A 21419-nucleotide genomic window follows, 5' to 3' on the forward strand; every position below is an offset into this window, starting at 1 on the left:
TAAATGGAGCTTTGAAACTTGTTATACATTGAATTTAGTTATGTTTTCCAGAATTTGGGCCCAAGAGGTCGAGTTTGGAGTGGTTGAATGCTTGGTTCGAGCTTGGGAGGCAAATCTGGAAATTCCAGATTTGGCTTCCTCGCTCGAGCGAAGGGTTCCCCGCTCGAGCGAGCACCTTTGTCCAGGGCTCCGCTCGAGCGACCATCGAGCGACCATCGCGCGTAAAATCTCAGCATCCAGTACTTTTACTGTTTTGCAGACCGCTCGAGCGAAGGATTCCTAGCTCGAGCGAAGCCTTTGATTTTGGACTTACGCTCGAGCGGAGAAAGTCTCGCTCGAGCGAAGCCCCTATTTTCAGCAAAGTTTGCGAAATGTTTTCTAAGTGTATCTTTGCATCCTCATCCCATCCTAGGCATTCTTAGGCCTAGTTTAAGACATTTAGATGAGGATATCGCTGTGGAACACACCAAGGCAAATTAGGGACTAAGTTATGATATTTCCCAACTGTGTAGCTTAGTGTGTGTTCAATCTGTTAACTGTGTAGGGTTGGCGACTGGGGGACACGCTCTAGCATACTGTAGCCCAGAACTCTGTGAGTAACGATTGTGTAAAGATATGTTCACAAATGATTATTTTCTGAACAACAGAAAACACTGTTAACTGAATGAATGTATGTCCTTTATTTCTGAACTATACTGTGGCATCCTTAGCACCTACTGTTTACTGTTACTGTTACTGTTACAGAGATCTCTGTCGGTTCCCTCGTGGAACCACTACTGTTTACTGACTGATGGCCATCATTACTGTTCGGTCTTTCAAGACCTACTGTTACTGTTATGCTAATGGATGTACCACATATGACTGTTTACTGTACTGAACGACTGAAATACTGATTGAATTGAACTGTTTTCATTACTGTAAGGACATTCATTCTAAACCCCTTTACGCTTTATGTTATTCACTGGGCTTTAGCTCACTGCTCATATATATATGTAGGTGTACAGGCACCAGACCGCAGCTAGAGGCGTCAGGGTTACTCCAGTTTTGTCAAGCCAGCCTTTGTGCCTCACTGTGAGGTTCCGAGTTGCCATGCTATGGCTTGGGGGTGTTTTGTTTGTTTTTCCCCCTTCTGTACTGTTTTACTGTTCTGTATAGACCGAGTGTTACTGTACTGTTATCTAGGGTCGAGTCCCTAGTCTGAATGATTGTAAATATTGTGTATACTGTTCTGTACTGTTTATGTATAAATGTATGAAAAGCCTTTTTGCATTCAGACTGTCACAGCTCAATGGACACTATTTATTTACTGTATTGGCTTCCGCCAGGCCCTGTACTCTGTTTTACTGTATTACTGTTCTGCAGGCCTTCGGTAATCTCGGATTACTGGCCGATTACGGTGCTAAACCCTTAGGGCCGAGTTTGGGTCGTGACACTGTGCATTTATCGTACCTGTACCAACAATGGCACATCAATTAGATTGTGCACCATGCGTAACCTTTGTTTTAAATATAGATTGGTCTGAAGAATGTCTAAATATCATGTTAATAATGCAGGAATGCTGATGGAAGGCCCACAACAATTTAGACTTTAGTTATACTTTGTTTTATTTATTCAGTAAATTTCGAACAAATGTAATAAATTCTTATTTTTATTACTTTAATTATGCAATGTCAACATTTTCTTTTAAAATTACATATATTTTATGCTAACAATTTAAAAAAATGTTTGACATAACCATAAATAGTTTTTTTAAATTCAATCTCGTGCATAGCACGGGTGATATGCTAGTCTATACTTTATATTAAGCAAAATGGGGGTTTTTAACCCCCAAGGCCTATGGGAGCTTCAATATCCCAATCTGAATTTTCTAAATTTTTTATTTTTTATTTATAAAAAACATTTATTGATTTGGTCAAAATCCCCAGATCAGTATTTATTAACTTTTTTCAATTCACATGTCTTTCTACATGCCTGCATTTATTGATTTGGTTAAAATCCCCTAATCAGCATTTAAAATCCCCTCATACAAATAATTATAGATACAATCCGTGTATAGTTATTGCAGTATCATTTTCAACTTCTCCCATACATTATAGTTAGTGATAAGATTGTTAAATTATTTTTATAAAAAATCTTTAAAAAACACAATTTATATATTAAAAAAAATCTAAAACAAATATAAATATCTATAATTATTCCGTGTACAGCACGGGTGATAGGCTAGTATATATTAAGGAAAAAGGAGTTTCTAACCCCCAAGCCTTGTAGAAGTTTCAATATCTCAATCTTAATTTTCTAAATTTTTTATTTAAAAAAAAAAAACCTCAATATTTGTTGATTTAGTCAAAATCCCTAATCAGCATTTATTAAACTTTTTCAATGCACATGTCTTTCCACATGCCTATATTTATTGATTTAGTCAAAATCTCTTGATCAGCATTATACAAATAATTATAAATACAACCCGTGCATAGTTATTGCAGTATATTTTTCAACTTCTTCTATACACTATGGTTAGTAATAAGATTGTTAAATTATTTTTATAAAAAATCTTAAAAAAAACACAATTTATATATTAAAAAAATCTAAAACAAATCTAAATATTTATAATCTCATGCATAACACGGGTGATAGAATAATTCTAAATTATGAAAATAGGAAATTATATAAAGTATTCACAATAGAAAATGATATAAAGTATTTTTGATTTTTAAAGCTGACTAATTACTAATATAAGAATGACCAGTACATCATTTCTATTTTGATTCATGATTTAATCATATCCATGCTATTTCATTTTGCTTGCATGGTCATGGATTCTATTTTGTGAAGCTATTCTATTCCTTCCGAAGCTAACAAACAAAAAATTTAGAGATTTTTCTTGAAACCAGCAAATATAAAATTTTGGCATATTTTTCAGATTTAATTTGAAATGGAATTCACTACTTTTGAGGCTAATTTGTTTTAGAGCATTGATAGAGGCCCCCTCCAATCATCACCCCCACAACCCCACACACACGTGGCTGGTGGTGATTGGAGGAGAAGGAAAACAAAAAAAAGCAAAAGAAAAAGTAACCAATCAAAAAAGAGAGGGGGTCAAAGGGGGTGAGGAGAAAGGAGGTCCTAAACATTTTTGTTTGTTTTAATAATTACCTCATTTTTTATTATTTGATTATTCGATCTATATTTTTTTTGGTCCCCTTTTTCATGCCTCCAGGACTCTTCTTGAATCGAAAGCTTTGGAATTTGGTTAGGGTTTAAGATTTTGCTTGTAGTTTCAATTCATACAATAAAATTTATAAAATTTAATAACAATTTGTCATGTCTTTACCTCGATCTATTATTCCTAACCAATGATAAGGCGATATGTCTTTATTCCTAACCAATGATGGCGCGACCCCCACGCGCGAAACGCGTGGGGTTCAACTAGTATAAATTAAAATCTCAAAAGAACTCAATAAAATTATGTCAAAATTGTTAAATTTGTTATATTTTCTCCTAATGGGAACTCTTTGTAATTTAAAATAGTACTAATTCACAAGAAATTAAAATGAAACTTGTCCAAAAACAAATAAACATGTGAATATGTCCCAGGAAACTCCAAAACATCAATGCATTCAAACTAGGACTTTACAAGACATTGGTATCACATGCAAAAGGAATTTAATGAGGGAAAAAAAATTGTATACAGAATATCACACACCAAACCTGGAGATCTTTTACATTTTTTCTTCCACAAATAGAAGACACTCCACATGGATATGATCATATGATCCAGATTACAAGTCATAAATTAATCTAGTATCAACTTGAAACAGTCGCCAGATTAAAGGCTGAATAAAAGATCATCAAATATCTCGAGAAGTTGCAGCGGCCTTTTTGCAGTGAGCATTTGGCAGGTTGATGCAGAGAACTTGTCAAGCGAATCAAACGAACGCAGAACCAGATTAACCCTATTTTGATGTTAGAGTGGAATCTTCTCCACTGTTGTTGCTTTGAACCAGCTGGCAAACCACATAAGCAATCAATTAATAATTAAATGCGAGTAACTGAAAATTTACTTCTTGTGAAGGTGTCCGATATCAGATGCATATTTAGAGATCGGACACAACAAAATAAGAGATGTTTGTATATTTTTAATCTATTATGTAAGATAAAATAATATTATATGTAACATACGCTGTCAAAAAGGCATTTTACTCATTCTAAAGCAATTACACGACAAAATTTACATATAATGATAGTGTTATATACAAATATGATTTATTTTGATGAGTTAATAGGAAGAGAGTGGGTTTTACAGTACCAGGGAGCCCACTCGTTCATATGCTTCCATAACCGTTGGATCTTCCTCGTCCTCGTATCCAATTTGCAGTAGCCGTGGTCCATTGACAGACCAAAGAGCTCTTCGACCGGCCTCCTGTTACAAGATTAAACTCACCCAGATGCAATAGCTGTCTTTGAAAATGTGAATTCACACAACAAGAAAGAAGGAAATACTCTCAACTAAAAATGAAAAATAAATTCTTCATTCTGGTGAGCTTTGACTACTTTGAATATTCGAGAAACGACATATTTGATGCTAGAGAAAACTCCATCATTTTCAAAACTCTAATTTTTTTGTTTTTTTTTGGTTGTGTGTGGGGAGGAGTAGGGAGTAGAAAGGGATGTAAGTCATAACCCATACTATTGACAATCTAAAATCCAAAACTATATCAATCTATGCTGCAATGGCTATATGAAGAAAGGCTAAAAGTGAGATCTTTTCTGAGTAGTAAATCTATTCTTAATTATGACTTCTCATATGATTGATTGTTGATCATATTTATAGATTTAGCATTTATTTTCTATCAGGAGGGCAAATAGAGAGGAGGGGGGGGGGGGGGGGGGGGGGGGGGGGGGGGAATTGAAGATGAGTGTTCGTTGATTTGACCTGTAGAGCAAGCAAGTAGATAGCCTCAAGTGTTTGCACACGGATTTCAGGATCATTCACTGGTTCACGCTCAAATGACAGTGCACTCCCAAGTTCAAGTGGCATCTTTGATGTGTCTTGCTCACTATAAATCTGCCACAAGCCACCAGATTGAAGGCAAAAAAAGGAATTTCAGAAAGCAAGCATTTACAAAATCAGTACACCCAAAAATAAATAAATAAATAAACAAACAATGATACAAATCATATAAAAAACTTACAACAGAAGTCAGAAAGCAGCAAAAAAAACTAACAATCCTACTTACAGCCTTCAAAGTGCATAAGAGAAACAAAAAGCTCCTGAAGAAATACAGGAAAATCCTTTCAATTATGTACTTGAGGAAAAATTCAATTAGGGAAGGCCGTCATATGCTCAGCCCAACAAAACCTTAAGTTAACAAAACCATACTTTGGTTTTGTGAGTAGAAGAGTTTAAAAAGTATATAAAAACTTTTCAAGGATACAATCAATATACTATTTCAAATTTTCAATTAGCTTTTATGTCAGCATTTTATCCAAGAAAGCATTTATGGCATGAAGCAAAACCACTGGATTTTCAATATTCAACTCAATAATTTCAACCAAATCACTTGGAGTAAGCCAACCAAAAAACTGACGGACAAAAGGGGAAGATTGGAGATGGTGTGGAGATTAGTAAGGCGATGATGTCTTCTAAGGTGTCTGTTAAGGCCCATTCAAGAGGGAAGTTTTTACCTAAGAAGAGTGTTAGGCCCTTCATTATTTTCATGGATTATTCTAAAGAAAGTTAAGAGAAAAGCATCTGGAAGCTAAATCTATTGCAGTTATAGGGAAGGTGAATAGTGAAATATGGAAATCGATTATAGATGATGAGAAAGCACCTTTGGTGGAAATGGCATGTCAGTGAGGTTTTTCAGAGTTTGGGTGTGATTATTTTTCTGGGTTGTCATGAGTATTGGACCTATGTCATGTTGACTTTATTTTCTTTCTTTACTTTTTCCGGTTGTATAAGGGTTGTGCCCCCTCAGCACATTCTCTAATACAATTTTATTTGTTATTGATAAAAAAAAAATAATAAAAATAAAAAATAAAAAAAAATCACCTTGTTTCCAGCAACTGGCAGAAGTAGAGCTGGCCAAAGAAATTCTGAAATCAAAAGCAAATTCTGTATTTGATTCTCAGCTTCAAAACAGCAGTTGCGAATAGTTCCAGAAACCTGTGAACCAACAGACATCCCACTAAAAATGATGTCCTAGAACAAAATGTAATTGATACAGTTTAAATTATTTAAAACTGTTAAAAACAGCAAAGTATGCCAAAGTATAAAATGCTTAAATATGTACTCTTCACTCTAAGTATACGATGAACAGACAGTGGATTGAGTTTTACTGCAAATTGGTTGCTCTTAGTGATCCCTACTTGGCAAGTTGTAGACAATTCTTTCAAAAGTATGGGGCTAGCTCATTGCTTCTTGCCTCAAAAGCATAATTGCTTCAAGATGCAGAAACCATAACAAGGAGATAGGTTTGAAAATGTCATATTTTGTTGGCGCCGATTTCACAAGAGATGGTAGTACTTGAATGCAACACAGTGGAAACCAATGCAGAAAAGTTTAAGATGTACAGTTGATGATAGAAAGGACAGTATCTAAAATAACCTAGTTATGTAAGGAAATTTCTTTCCATACCCCCTTCTTTCGCAATGAACTTGTTGAATCAAATTGCCTAATGATTTGCTTCAAAAGTCCTCGCTTAGGGTCCAATAGAAGTTTCCTTCCTGCTTCCCTTTTTGAAATATTTACAAGTATAGAACCAACATGTTCAAAAGGATCACCTGATAGATATGGAATTGAAGGAGGAAATATGTTAACAACAGCAATATAGTTTTAGTAAATGATCATTTACACATCTTAAAATTTGGAATGCATATGTAATGCCATGTTATTAGGGCCTCCAGAACAACTGACCAATGCAATATACACATGTATATGCATGAATACATAGCATTGTAATCTTCAAGTGCGCAAATTCAATTACTGAAAAAATTCATAGAATATAAGACCCAAACTTAGGGAGACAAAATTTAAGATATTTTAATCGGATGAAATTATGCTCACCGCGTAATTCAAGACAAAATAACTGAAAACATCAAAATAACAGTGAACTTAAAAGTAAAATAATTATTTTTAAAAAAAAAAATTAATATGCCCCTACCATTATGCATCATTGCATCAATGAGAGGCATGAGCTATAAGGATACATATGTAACTTTAACCAAATGTACATATGTGCACTATGTGCATGGGTGTCTGTATTAGATATACAGTGACTAGAGCACAAAAGCAAACTGAAGTAGATAAGGAACATAACACACCATTCTTCTCATTAGGTGACGTACAGAATGATCTCACGAGCTTCATGACGTACAGGCCATGCATCTTCTCATCTCCAATCTAGCAATCAGCAACAAACATCAGAACACAATGAAAACAAGTAAAATAAGAGAGGAATGATAAAGAAGAAGTAAATATCACTAATCATCCTTAGTACTATCCTCAACTTTAGTAGTAATAGGGATTGGAATTGTTTAAAGGGTCCTGCTAGTGGGTATTCGTTAAGAATCAAATAATGTCAAAATAGTTAAATTTCAATACACATTTCATTTCACATATTCTCATACACTTTTATATTTATATGCATTTTTCACATATTTCAATACACTTTTTACACATACCGACATTAGCATTTCCCTAGTTTAAAATATAACGTTATAAGATTGCTCTGATACAGATTGAAAATAAAGCACCATAACAATATTACGAACTGAAGGTTCACACCTGAAGCAAAGAATCAATACCAGCGTCCAACTGTGTAAGATTTACAAGGAACATAACAAGCAAGCGGGTAATGCCAGGCTCCTGCTTATATAGAATATCCATTGTTGTTTTGATCATTCCCATTGAAACCATTTTCGCTGCCAGTTCTGAATTTTGTGAGAGATTTATGAGAGCCTCGGCTGCAGGTTCCGCAACCTCCTAAAATGTTCAACCAATTTCAAGATGAGAAATTGTGGTTGATTTGCTATATCTGGAAATAAAGGCAGAGTGTATAATCAAAGAACACCTTTTTTTCAGCTAAAAGGTGAGACAATGATGGTATGACAATATCAGAGTAGTTTGCAAGGGATTGCAAGCCATCCTCGGACCCAGTCAATCCCCGAACAATATCCACGGCTGCCTTCTTAACCTGAATTCATTATTCATTCCAACCAGATTTAACAAGCTTTCCCAAAACAAGTACAATAACATAGGGGTCAGAATCAAATAACTATAGGAACTAAATAAGCAAACGTTTAAGGCTCTGTTTGGAAACCCCTAAAAAATCGCATTTTCTCTCTGAATTTTATTGTCTTAAGTTCCAAAAAAAAAAAAAAAAAAGGTGTAAAAAAAAAAAAAATTAGTTCTCATCTCAGGATCATCTAATCTAGAATGACCTAAAAAATACCCAAAAAACCGAATTTTCCTATATATATATTTAAATTTTTTCAAGCCCCTCTAGTCTAATAGAACCTAAAAATACAAAGCCTTTAGAATTTTTTTTTTTTTTTTTTACAAGTTCACCAAAAAAAAGAAAAAGAAAAAGAAAACAATTGTCAAACTCAAACCCCACCTAATTGAGCAAAGTGAGTTACTTTTTTTTTTTTTTTTCTGAATTCGAGAAGAAATGGATATGAAAGAGAGGGACACGCGGGATTTGCAGTGGAATTAGGGTTTTGTTACAGTACATGTTGGGCATTGGAATGGAGTAGATTGCTTTGTCGGAGCAGAGAAACCAACAACCTAATAAAATTTTCGTGGGAAACAAACATAAAATCAAAGCTTTTTAGAGAGAGAGACTCACTGGGGGAGATGGAGACGAGAGAAAGCCCAGCAATTCTTCTAGTTCGTTCGCCATGTTCGTTGCAGTCGGCTGGCCGTTTGGGGTAGCTGTTAAAATAAAGTATAAAATTATAGCTATTAACTCCAATCAAACTCGCTACTTGTCACTACTAAAAGTACAAAAAAAAAAAATAAATAAATAAAAATAAAAATATATTTTTTATTTTACCTAATTATTTTAATTATTGTATTCTTTAACCACGTTTTTTATTTTAGTTAATCATTCAAACTAACTTAATTAATTTTTAAAACTATAAATATTAATTATTGATATTTTACTAATATAAATTTGCAATAATAATAAAATTGCCTATGCAAGCATACAAAACTTGTAGAATGAGGAAAAAAATATAAAATATAAAATACAAAATAAATTATTCTGTAATTCATCAAATAAAATTGAAAGAACATATAAAATTGCTATATACACACACACATATATATATATATAATATATAAAATCACAAATCCAAAACATAAATATACAAAAATTCAAAACATATACATATATATATGTTTGGAAAACTTATGAGATTCTTTAATTGTATCAAAAATGTAAGATAGTAAAATATCTAGTCCAATAGACAGTCTATTGGAGTACAAAAATTAGAGTTATATTGATTAAAATACCTAACAAGCCTTTTTTAACTATTCCCTTAGAGATGCTCTGACAGATTATAGATTATGGTTTTAATTTGAAGTTGTTAATTTGTTTGGTGTAGTTATTGGATTATAAATTTAAGTTATTGAGTAGTATTTATCAAATAAATTGTGAAGTAATTTTTTTAATTAATTTTTTTTTTTTGGTTATTCATTACTTGTCTACTTTTCTCATAAATTATAATAATAATAATTTATAATGAATTTAGTTTTTTTTAATTTTTAAAAAAATAAAAATAAAAAAAATTAAGAATATAATCGTAAATTAACATGCCTATAGCAGAAGTTGATAATCAGAAGTAAGGAGTGAACATTTTCTCAGAATCATTTTTTTTTAATTAAAATAAATTGTTAGAAATAGAAACTATTTGAAATAAGTTTAACTAAATAATCGAAAATAACTTTTTAAAAATTAAAAGTTATAAATTGGCTCAAAAAAATTAAAACAAACACCTCTCGGACTCCGATTGCATGTTTCGAAGTAGAGATGGGTAACCTAAAAAATCATAGCTTGAATGGTTCGAAACACCAAAAACGATGTGGTTTTGAATATAAAACGATATCGTTTTAACACATTCAAACTACAAAAATTTAAATCACCAAACATTTTCTATTTTTAACAATAATAAATAGCCCGAAAAATATATACCTTGGAACGCCGCTATTTTGAGATAAGTAAAACAACAGCGTTTTAATTTGGCTTTCAAATTGTCAAAAGTTAGCTTACAAAAATCGAATCCAGCAAGGTCTGTCTTACGGCATTTTCAACCCTCCACTTTTCTTATTTTAAATTAAATTTGTTTTTCATAAAATAAAAAAAAATTGTTCAATAATTTAAATTTAATTTTTTTTCATATAGCTTACTTTAATGGTAAGAATAAAAAGTTTTCAAAAACATTTAACCTATTCTAAAAATTTATTTGAACCAAGTGTGAAAATTTGATTTTTCAATTCTTCATCTTTTAACAAATTCATTAAATTTAAGCAAAGTAAGTGTTGTTGAAAATTTTGATTCATCCTTTCATTTGATTAAATTTTTTTATAAAAATTCGGTTCGATATAAGTTTGACAAAATAATTTGAGATCATATCTACGAAAAATTTCACCAAGTTTTAATTAAATCCTTCGTTAAAATTTTCACCAAATTTGAATTCCTCACAAAACCCATTATCAAATTTACATTTGATAATTTTTTTGATAAAAATAACCTTTAATTAATATTAAATCAAGTTGTCATCAATTTTTTTGACCGAATCAAGGTAAAAACAAATTTTTTATAAAAGATTTAATATTTTTTTATTCAATTTATAATTATAATTTAATAGATTTTTTATTCATTTTTTAGGGTTGGAGATGTAGCACATTATTGAAGGGACATAATTGTCATTTTGAAATACAAACAGTTAATCAGCGATTTAGAAATTGAGGGAGCCTCTATTTGCACACACCAATTCCACTCTTTGCACACACTTAATAAATTTTATTTTTATTACAATTTTATCCCTAAATAAAATTACCATTATAGACATCTCACACAATTCAAATAAACACACATCCTCTTAATGCACACACAGACGTTGCAATGCCTCTGCTTCCTCATTTTGCTAAATGATCCACACACACACGCGTTACTCCATACCAGAGCTCCAAAGTTACTCCATTCTTCATTAGTGTACACTCCTTGCACAAGCTCCACACTCCTTCCACAAGCTGTCTTCCTCATTCTTCCTTCCGCATTCTTCATTACTTATTTGTGATGGAGGATTTGTCTTCTGAAAATCAGCAAATAAGTATTCATGTGAAGCAGAGCGAAGGAAATGTGAGTTTAATTTTTTTTTTTTTCGCAGCGTCGTTCGGATAACCAGAGCCGAATTTTGTTATTTTGTTCGGAAATGTACTACCGAAATAATTATGTATTTTCAGAAGTTGATGTCCGAATAAATTGATAAATTTCGGAAGTTGTTGTCCGAAAAATATATATAAATTCGGAAGTTGTTGTCCGAAAAATGTTAACTTATACAACATTCAACTTCCGAAATTTGAAAAAAAATTCAGACAACTACTTCTGAATGAAGTAAATTTTTTTTTTTTCCATTTTGTATTCCAAATTTGCAAACTGCATACCAAATTTACAGTTTCAAATTGCAAATTAATCGTTATAATGCCATTAAAAATTTGTAATGTTATACAAAACATGCAGGAATATGTGTCAACTCAAGGAAGTCAGGTTTGCGCGAATTTTGTGTTAGATTACACCACTCATTTCACAACTGAACAGGTTCAGTCTACGAAATTATAACGATTATGTTTTGAATTGCTCACCAAATGTAAATGTTTGATAATATTTATTCCACTTTGTAGGTATTCAAAAGTAAGGATGAATTGCTCAACTGGGTACGTGAAGTTGAAAAGAGAAATGGTTTGGTCATTGTAATCAAAACATCAGACTATGGTGGAGGGAAAAAAAGACCCAGGATGTATCTTGCTTGTGAGAGGAGTGGCCAATATAGAGCAACAAAGAAGTTAAAACATGATGGCAACAATACATCAAGAATAACCGGTACGAAGAAGTGTGGTTGTCCTTTTGATATGAGGGCTCACAGGTTTACCACATATGATGAATGGACATTGACTGTAGTATGCGGATTGCATAATCATCCACCTGCGGAGCACCTCGAGGGACATTCATATGCGGGGAGGCTATCAAAGGATGAGAAAGCATTGTTAATGGATATGTCAAAGAGCATGGTTCGGCCAAAAGAAATCCTAGTAACCTTGAAACAGCGAGATGCCCTCAATGTAAGCACACTTAAAACCATTTACAATGTACGCCATCGAAACAGGGTGGTACAGAGAGCTGGAAGATCACAGATGCAACACTTATTGGGTGAATTGGCCAAGTATAATTACATTGAGCGCCATCGGTCTGAAGAGTCCACGATGACTGTGACTGACTTGTTTTGGGCACATCCTACCAGTTTGGACTTATTTCGGTCTTTCCCACGTATATTAATTATGGATTGCACATATAAAACCAACAGATATCGGCTTTCTCTTCTTGAAATTGTGGGAGTGACATCAACTGAAATGACATTCTATGTAGCTTTTGCATACTTACAGTATGAGAGGGTCGAAACTATGCGTGGGTGTTAGCCACATTACGTGATGTCATGGATGGGTTTGTTGTGCCAACAGTTATTGTTACTGACAGAGAGCTAGCCTTGATGAATGCCATACAGAAGATATTCCCGAGTGCCAGACATTTATTATGTCGTTGGCATATCAGTAAGAATGTGTTGACCAAATGCAAGAAAATGTTTGAGACACAGCAAAAATGGGAGAAGTTCAACCATGAGTGGAACTCTGTAGTGTATTCATCTTCTGAAATTCAATACGAGGAGCGTCTTAAATCATTACTTAAGGAATTCAGTAGTTATCCTGATGCAGTCAAATATGTCATGGATACTTGGTTGGTTCCTTACAAGGACAAAATTGTGGCGGCATGGACAGACACGTGTATGCATTGTGGCAATGTTACAACGAACCGGTAACATTACTTTTGTTGAATATGTTATTAATAACTGCCATGTACTTGATTTTAACTTGACTTACATTGAATTAAACAGGGCTGAGAGTGCACATGCAAAACTTAAAAGACAATTGGGTTCATGTCAAGTCTCATTTCAGGCATCATTTGAGAAAATACACAGTCTGCTTGAGTTGCAACACACTGATATCAAGGCTTCATTTGAGAAAAGTCTAACTGTTGTGCAACATCAATTTAAACCTTCTCAATTCAGAGAGCTACGGGGGAATGTGTCTATCTCTGCATTGGAGTATTTGCTTGTCGAGAGTAAGAGAGCCAATTCCATTGGTATTGATGTTGAAGCTTGTAAAAATATATTGATAGAGATAAATTGTATGTATTATTGATTGTTTTATATTGATATGTTGTTGTGTATATTACAATTACAAGGATTCCTATTATATAGGAGTGTGTTTGGGAGTAGGTGGAGAGTAGGTGAAGTGGAGGTGGTAGTGGTGTAGTGGGTTAGGTTTAGTGGAGTAGGTGAGGTGGTAGTGGTGGTAGGTTTATGGTAAATTCTAACAGCCCCCCGCAAACTCAAGGAGGATAGAAACTAACCAACTTGAGTTTGAAGAGAGTAACAAAACAAGAAAATACATAAAAATAAAAGAGGATAGGAGACACTGTATGGTCGTGTCAGACCATTGGTGAAGACACTGGATGGTGGTGTCATAACGTTGTAGAGGACACTGTATGGCGGTGTCAGACCGATGTAGAAGACAGTTTATGGGGTCATGTCGGACCGTTTGTAGAAGACAGTTTATGGGGTCATGTCGGACCGTTGCAGAAGACAGTTTATGGGGTCTTGCTGGACCCTTGTAGAAACGAACCGGAATCAATGTCGGGACAGTTTACAGAGTATTGTCGAACCCATAAAGGAGCTAACCGGAATCAATGTCGGGACAGTTTACAGAGTCTTGTCGGACCCTTGTAGAAACGAACCGGAATCAATGTCGGGACAGTTTACAGAGTCTTGTCGGACCCTTGTAGAAACTAACCGGAATCTATGTCGGGACAGTTTACAGAGTCTTGTCGGACCCATAAAAAGTCGCACCCTCAAAAGGTGTGCCCAATCTTTCAAAAACCGTGCCATCAAAAGGCGTGCCATCAAAAGGCGTGCCCAAGTCATAAAAAGATGTGCCGGACATGATGGCGAGGCACGTGAGCGCCTTGGCTTGCGTGTCCGTTTTGTCGTCTGTCGGCAAGTGGCGCGCGATGCGCGGATCGGCCCTGGCTATTTAAACCAAGGTTGAGGCGGAGGCTGTGCATACCAGTCTGAAACCTCTGAAACCAACCCTTCTCTGAAAAAAACTTTGCCTCTTCGGAGAGAGAAACTTTGGAACACTTTGTAGCCCAGAAACCAACTGTAACATCTGTAAATACTCTGTAACAACCCTTTCGGACATTATCCGTCTGAAATCGCTACTTCGCTGAAACACTTAGCAACCCAAAACATGGCCTCTTCTTCCCGTCCAGCTACCCAGAACATGGCCTCCTCTTCCCGTGGTCTGCACACGCTCTTTCCAGAACTGAACGAGTCCACAAGAGAAATAACTAGTGCGGTGGCCAGTGAACCTCAACCAAACACCTCTGGTTTTGCTCCGTTGAACTTTCCGATGCGGTCGGTGGAGCAAAGAATGGCGGTGCAAACTGATATTGAGGCCAATCAGTATACTCTGAAGTCATGTGTGGAAACCATGACTGCGGTCACAAACTTGTCGCACCGGCTGCAGAGCAGGACAAATGAGGTGCAACAGTTAAACTCCCAGCTGGCTCTGCTCCAACGCATGTATAAGGAGGCGCGAGCAGAGATAAGTGTGCTAAAGGCAGAAAACAAGGAGCTGAAGCGGAAGGCCACCGTGATGTTCCGATTTGGAGGGCCACCATATGCTGCAATGGAGGAACAGGGCGGCGTAATCGTGCCCAGTGGAGTGGGAAACATGGAGGCAACACCGTCAAGGGCCGCCCAGGACGGAGGCAAGAAGAAAAGACCGGCGGAATAGGCGAAGAAGTGAGGTCGGTGGGTGGCCGTCTGCAGAAAAGAAAACAAAGCTGGGGGTGTTGTGTTTTGGGTTGTTGTTGTTGTGGTTGTTTTTTTTTTTTTTTTTTTTTTTTTTGTAAAATTGTGATCGGGGTTGATCCCTGAGATGAATAAAATATGGTTCGGTGTGCAAAGCTATATGTTTTTTTTTTTTTTGAATAATAATAATAATAATAATATATATGTATAGATAGAAAAGAAAAGAAAAGAGAAAAAAGAAAAGAAATTGAATTCAATGTATATATAGGTATATGTTGACATATTAAAATATAGATAGAATATATGATGATGAGGTTTGTGGTGGAAAAAATGATAAATTATTTGAAGTGATAGTGGGTGGTTCATAGGAGTAGTCCCGTGGGTGATAAAAAAGAGGGAGTGGGTGATATAAAAAAAAAAGAAAAGAAAAGAAAGTGGATGAAAAAAAAAAAAGAAAAAAAAAGATTGATTTAAAAATAAAAAAGAGTATGGGTGGGTGCAAAACCAGCTGGATACCAATATTCATTTTTTAATGTTTTTTTTGCTTACAAAACCAGCTGGACATATAATGGCCAATATAATATATCATACTATAATAATATAATATATTATAATAGAACATACCAAATGAAGCCAAGTTATAGCAAGGCAGACAGTCGGCTGGGATTTGCGTATTATGCACAGGGGAACTACAGGGATGCTATCGACGAAGGATTTTTGGAACCCACCCCCACTCACACAGATCCACACAATTGGGACACTCAGCAGCACCACCATTCACGGAAGAGAATCCTAGAATAGAGAGATCCAGCATCAACAACAGAAAAACCTGAAAACGGCGAGGAGAATGGCATTTGAGATCACCGTCGGCGATCTGTTCGAGGACGTGAAGCCAGGAATCGCGAGAAGGATAGATCTCTGTGAAACTGAAGGCGACGAACGAAACTGAGTGCTGGTGGTGGAGGTGTTTCTTCTTCTTCTTGAATCTTGATCATCATCATCATCATCAGCTGCAAAGTCAACTGAGATCTGCACAAGATGATGTCTGGCAACTACACCCCGATCGATAAGCAGAAAGTCTCCGGATCTGTACCTGCAGTCTCAGATTCACCAGGTCAAGTCACCGTCAAATTCTCAGATTCGAATCTCCAGACATTTCCGCCTTCCTTAGCGCAGGGGAAGATCTCCGGTGACTCTGGACCTCCTCGCGATGCCGACGATTCCTTCTCAAAACCGGTAGCTGGTTCTGGTGAAGCACAGTTTCAAGCATTCACAATTGCTTATTACAGGCAGTACTTCGAAGTTGACACAGCAGACATCTTGGAGAGGATCAAGGATTCAATCATTCCATTTAGAGGAAGCTTTTCTGAGAAAACTGCTAACAACCCAGATTTGTATGGACCATTCTGTATCTTCTGTGCCACATTGAGTGAGAGAGAGCCGTGGGTCTCCTTGGTTTGATGCCAGGAGAGTGTAAAAGAAATTGAGAGAGAGAGTAGATGTGCCAAGAGAGAGCCAGCCTCCCCTCATGCACACCACCTTGCTCGATGTCCCTTGTGTCTGTGTGTTTTTCAGCTCCCAATGGGTGAGTGTTGCTGGTGTGTATTCGTGTGTGTGTATATGCTCAGCTCCTCTACTGATGCATCGAACCAGAGGGAGAGAGACGGCCTGGTCCGTGTGTGTCTATCCCCTAGAGCTGCCGCTATGTGTTGAGAGAGAGATGTGGAATTTTGTGGCAGTGGAGTGAAGGTATGTGTAGAGGTCCGGCGGGCGGCCAAGGCGAGACTGCCGCCCGCCGGTGAAGCAGAATGACTAAGTTGTTAACCTTGCTCTGATACCATGTAAAAATATATTGATAAAGATAAATTGTATGTATTATTGATTGTTTTATATTGATATGTTGTTGTGTATATTACAATTACAAGGATTCCTATTATATAGGAGTGTGTTTGGGAGTAGGTGGAGAGTAGGTGAAGTGGAGGTGGTAGTGGTGTAGTGGGTTAGGTTTAGTGGAGTAGGTGAGGTGGTAGTGGTGGTAGGTTTATGGTAAATTCTAACAAAGCTTGTGGATGCGTCCTTCGCCACACTCATGGTTTACCTTGCGCCCATGAGATTGCTGACTACATCAGACAAGATCGTCCTATACCACTTGCTACCATACAGTCACAGTGGAGGCAACTTCATATCTCCATATGCAAGAAAGAAGAGGAAACAGAGGTGACTTATCATGCAGAAGTAGAGTTGTTTGTCAACAAGTTTAATGAAAGTGATAGAACCATGCGATTGGAGCTTATGAAGAAGTTGAAAGAGATTGTATATCCGGAAAGCAGTTTTCTTGTTGAGCCAGAGGTGAAGCCCAAAACACGTCCTCGGGATCATAAGAAGATCAATGTTTCTACCCGTCGTGACCCGTGTGCATTTGAGTTAGTGCAATCTGGACATGATTCCTTCTCACCTAGGGACACGCAAATCACTACATTAGCTTATACTCTGCAAACCAAGACGAAGCGACCTGTTAAGGGAAAGGAGAAGGTGAACCCGAAAGGGAAGGCATACATTACTAGAGCAGTGAAACCTGGTGCATATGTTGATGCTTTCCCTACTGGGTTAAAACCATATATTAAGTTTGTCAAGGATGTAGCTGCAGATGGGAATTGTGGTTTCAGGGCTATAGCTGCTTCAATTGGTCATACAGAAGATGATTGGGCTCAGGTTAGGCGTGACCTATTGGGTGAGCTGCACACACACAAAGAGGAATACATTACACTTTATGGGTCCTATGAAAGGTTTGAAGAATTGACAAGCATATTGTCATACTTTGAAGACAGTCCTGGATACTCACATTGGATGACTCTGCCAGACATGGGCCATCTTGTTGCATCGTGCTACAATCTTGTGTTATACCATTTGTCTTTACAGCAATGTCTCACCTTTTTACCTCTTAGAACTGTGCCAGTACCTCAACTTGATAGACGTGAGATTGCCATTGGGTTTGTCAACGGAAATCATTTCGTGCAGGTATAACAGAAACTTATCAATTGCGTTTATGCATGTACAAGAAGTTATGAGGTATGACCACTAAGTCAATTGATATTTGGTGCAGGTTTTGTTGCAGCCAGGCCATCCAGTTCCTCCTATTGCCACTAATTGGAGAAAATACCGTCACCCTTGCGCTGTGGACTGGGATGATGCATATGTGCGTCGCATTCAACATTTCAAGGACATTATTCATGATAATGTAGCTACTCGAGAGACTTTTGATGTTGTTGATGTCGCATGACACATGTATGCATTTGACAATGTTACAATTATGGAAGAAATTAATGCATGTGTTTTTTATGTTGATGTGTTATATTTTGCAATGTGGATTGAATGTTATCGACCATGGTTACCATTCCATTGTAATAAGAAAATATCATTTACAAAATCAACGACCATTGTTACCATTTCATTCTAATAATAAAAGGTCATTACAATGTCATTACAATACCATTGTTGTCATTCCATTCTAATAAGAAAATATTAACTACTGTTACCATTACAACAATGTCATCTTACAAAAAACACCAAACAATATTCATCAACTAACAAAATAACATGTAACAACATAACATGTCACGAATCAGCTGTATGCCTACGCCGAGGCCTACGACTGTATGTCAACGTCGAAGTTGGAAAGCGACCTCCAGCAGAACTAGGTCCAGCAGAACTAGGTCCAGCTTCGTCAATGTGCTGACCTTCAAGAACATGTGTCATACTCTCGATAGCCTGGTAAAGTCGATAAGGATGGCGAATCCCCTCCTCATAACCAGCGTCAATAATAGGATATGAAATCTGCAGTGCATGTGCAATACGCTGCATTTGAAAAGAATATCATATTTTAGGGAACATATCAAAAAAAAAAAAGTAAGTTACATATGCATCAGAGAGGATAATAGATTACATCCGCATGTTCGCTGAAATCCTGATGGTCATGGGCACGCGGTTCATCAGTGTGCTCGACATATAGGTGCGTGATATTCTTATACCAATCCATGTAACCCGGTACACATTGCCAAGGCTGACGAACTGGTGTGCTCCTCCGTTGCGCAGACAACACGTGGTTATCCCAAGCCTCCCACATCCTATCCAAGTATCTGTACATGACGGTATATCGTGCAGATATGTTGCCTCGTGCACCACGACTAGGAGCTAGCGGTGCATCTGGGATGGTTTGAACCCTGCCAAACTGCCTCAAAACTCTATCTGGATGATACGGTTCGACAACGTCTAAGCACTTTAAGCATCCATGGTAGAACGTAACTGGGTTACATGGATGCTGGTCTCTGCAGCTGTGGTATGGATCCCAAATAACCTGTAAACGTAAAAGTGTTATTGCATTAAAGTACATAAAGGGTAAGATAAATGGAAGTCTTAAAATTATCGCAGGATGAGTAAACTTACATCAGTAGCTACTAAACTGTCAAGCTCGGCTCGAAAAGATTTCAAATGGTCAATGGAGGAACCCGCCTCTCTCCTAGATGCCCAATGGTACACATGTGGCATGTCTTCAGTGTAGCCCATGTTCTGATGAGGTCGGAATGCTCTGAAGTGCTCATAAATCCACGCCTCCAAAAGAGTCATATAACCATCCATCTGCTTAACCCCAGACCGGCTAGCAAACCCCAACTATCGATATAAAAATGCTAATGCAGCAGCACCCCAGGCATAAGTATGTATGGATCCCAAATCCATCAACAAGCCGAGGTAAACAACGGGAACCCTGCCGCCACTCTTGTCACTGAAGAGTGTACATCCCAACAGAAACAATAAATAAGCTCTTGCTGCGCACTGTATAGCCTCCTCGGGGTCTGAATCTGTGACACCAGCAAACTGACTTCGCAACCATTCAAGCCTGACTGAATTGCCACCAGCAGAAGAAACCTCTTCATATGCTGCACGTTCAGTAATCCCCAAGCCATAAACGAGTAATGTAACTCCATAATGATCTATCACATTTGGTATGCTAATTGATTTGCCTACAATGGGAAGGCCAAGAATAGTGCCAACATCATCCAGGGTCAAGGTCATCTCACCAACTGTCATGTGAAATGTGTTCGTCTCAGGTTGCCATCTCTCAACAAAACATGAGACTAGAAGCTTGTTGACGAACCGATAAGTGCAACGAGCTAACTGTGATAGTCCAGACTGCTCAATAATGGCTTTGAATCTGGTGTTGTTCTCTACTAACCACCATGGCCATGCAAGGATCTTGGAAGAGTGATTATGACACTTTAGGGGCCCTCGTTCCTACAACACAAATGATATCTCATTACAAACTACCATACAACACACAAAAAAAAAAAAAAAAAAAACTCATATACAAATAAATTTCAATTTTACTGAGGAATGTTTACCTCCCCGTGCCAAATAGCTGCAGCCACATTACTATTGAAACTCCGCAGTATTGACGGATCATTCGGTCCACCTGGAAAAGCATGAGTAAGGTACTCTTCCTGGACAGGAGGAGAATCAGGTAAAGAGGTATCCTCCACACCAATGTCAGGCATATCATAACCTTCAACTCGTCTTTGGTTTCGGCCCCCACTTTGACTGGCACTGGGAATATCATATTCTACCGAAACTGGATCACGACCTCGACCACGACCTTGACCTCGTCCTCGCCCACGCCCTTGTCCCCGTTGATGGTCTACATCCAATTCACGACGTCGTCTATTTGAAGCAGTAGGTGGGACACGTTGTTGATATTCAGAATCCATATTATCTGCAAAAAATACTAAGTGTGTGTAATGAGTGTGTGTGTAAATAATAACGGTCTGTGTGTGTAAAATTAATGAGAGTGTTTTAAAATATAAGTGTGTGTGTAATGAGTGTGTGTGCAAAATTAATGAGAGTGTGTGTGTAAATAATAAGTGTTTTAAATTATAATGAGAGTGTGTGTAAAATTAATGAGAGTGTGTGTAGTGAGTGTTATAATTAAGTGTTATAATTAAGTGTTTTAATTAAGTGTTAGAAGGAAAAAAAAAAAAATTTATTTTCTGTTTGGAAGTTGTTGTCCGAAAACACCTACTCTGTTCGGAAGTTGTTGTCCGAAAATACCTGTTCTGTTCGGAACTTGTTGTCCGAAATTATAGCTCATATTCGGAAGTTGAAAACCGAAAAAAAAAATTATTTTCGGCACTTGAAAGCCGAACCAAGTCAATATTTTCGGAACTATAGTGCCGAATGGAAGCAGAAATTTCGAAACTCTACTGCCGAACAAAAAC

The 21419-nt window shown here is 36.8% G+C and overlaps 5 protein-coding genes across 5 annotated transcripts; 3 read left to right on the top strand and 2 right to left on the bottom strand.

Annotated features, from left to right (window-relative positions):
- Positions 1 to 3586: 3586 nt before the first annotated feature.
- On the bottom strand, positions 3587 to 8993 carry LOC114263555 (ARM repeat superfamily protein). Its single transcript, XM_028204115.2, has 9 exons — positions 8850 to 8993; positions 8073 to 8195; positions 7787 to 7984; positions 7324 to 7402; positions 6638 to 6783; positions 6053 to 6166; positions 4934 to 5065; positions 4307 to 4420; positions 3587 to 4004 (listed from the first exon to the last, which is right to left on the bottom strand). The coding sequence occupies exons 1-9, from the start codon at positions 8901 to 8903 to the stop codon at positions 3954 to 3956; spliced, it is 1011 nt and encodes a 336-aa protein (XP_028059916.1). The 5' UTR covers positions 8904 to 8993; the 3' UTR covers positions 3587 to 3953.
- Positions 8994 to 11741: 2748 nt separating this feature from the next.
- LOC145792037 (uncharacterized) lies at positions 11742 to 12700 on the top strand. The gene is made up of 2 exons (XM_082872518.1): positions 11742 to 11774; positions 11909 to 12700. The coding sequence occupies exons 1-2, from the start codon at positions 11742 to 11744 to the stop codon at positions 12698 to 12700; spliced, it is 825 nt and encodes a 274-aa protein (XP_082728644.1).
- A 3494-nt stretch (positions 12701 to 16194) lies between these two features.
- LOC145792038 (uncharacterized) lies at positions 16195 to 16614 on the top strand. Its single transcript, XM_082872519.1, has one exon. It carries the CDS (start codon positions 16195 to 16197, stop codon positions 16612 to 16614), a length of 420 nt encoding a protein of 139 aa, XP_082728645.1.
- Positions 16615 to 17196: 582 nt separating this feature from the next.
- LOC145792039 (uncharacterized) lies at positions 17197 to 18433 on the top strand. The gene is made up of 2 exons (XM_082872520.1): positions 17197 to 18171; positions 18257 to 18433. Exons 1-2 carry the CDS (start codon positions 17197 to 17199, stop codon positions 18431 to 18433), a joined length of 1152 nt encoding a protein of 383 aa, XP_082728646.1.
- Positions 18434 to 19821: 1388 nt separating this feature from the next.
- Positions 19822 to 20912, bottom strand: LOC114263563 (protein MAIN-LIKE 2). The gene is made up of 2 exons (XM_082872521.1): positions 20550 to 20912; positions 19822 to 20442 (listed from the first exon to the last, which is right to left on the bottom strand). The coding sequence occupies exons 1-2, from the start codon at positions 20910 to 20912 to the stop codon at positions 19822 to 19824; spliced, it is 984 nt and encodes a 327-aa protein (XP_082728647.1).
- Positions 20913 to 21419: the final 507 nt, after the last annotated feature.

The sequence above is a fragment of the Camellia sinensis genome, chromosome 5, assembly GCF_055761805.1.
Source record: "Camellia sinensis isolate YWXY chromosome 5, ASM5576180v1, whole genome shotgun sequence".
In the NCBI taxonomy this organism is placed as follows: domain Eukaryota; kingdom Viridiplantae; phylum Streptophyta; class Magnoliopsida; order Ericales; family Theaceae; genus Camellia; species Camellia sinensis.

Bases quoted from the DNA above. Each gene is read 5' to 3' on its own strand.
- LOC114263563 (XM_082872521.1), bottom strand. From the start codon at position 20,912: ATGGATTCTGAATATCAACAACGTGTCCCACCTACTGCTTCAAATAGA. The intron at 20,443-20,549 runs GTAAACATTCCT...TTTGTGTTGTAG, and splicing joins CAGCTATTTGGCACGGGGAG to GAACGAGGGCCCCTAAAGTG.
- LOC114263555 (XM_028204115.2), bottom strand. From the start codon at position 8,903: ATGGCGAACGAACTAGAAGAATTGCTGGGCTTTCTCTCGTCTCCATCT. The intron at 7,403-7,786 runs GTGTGAACCTTC...GCTGATTGCTAG, and splicing joins GTATTGATTCTTTGCTTCAG to ATTGGAGATGAGAAGATGCA. The intron at 6,784-7,323 runs GTGTGTTATGTT...CATATCTATCAG, and splicing joins GTCACCTAATGAGAAGAATG to GTGATCCTTTTGAACATGTT.
- LOC145792038 (XM_082872519.1), top strand. From the start codon at position 16,195: ATGTCTGGCAACTACACCCCGATCGATAAGCAGAAAGTCTCCGGATCT.
- LOC145792039 (XM_082872520.1), top strand. From the start codon at position 17,197: ATGGTAAATTCTAACAAAGCTTGTGGATGCGTCCTTCGCCACACTCAT. The intron at 18,172-18,256 runs GTATAACAGAAA...TATTTGGTGCAG, and splicing joins ACGGAAATCATTTCGTGCAG to GTTTTGTTGCAGCCAGGCCA.
- LOC145792037 (XM_082872518.1), top strand. From the start codon at position 11,742: ATGCAGGAATATGTGTCAACTCAAGGAAGTCAG. The intron at 11,775-11,908 runs GTTTGCGCGAAT...TCCACTTTGTAG, and splicing joins TGTCAACTCAAGGAAGTCAG to GTATTCAAAAGTAAGGATGA.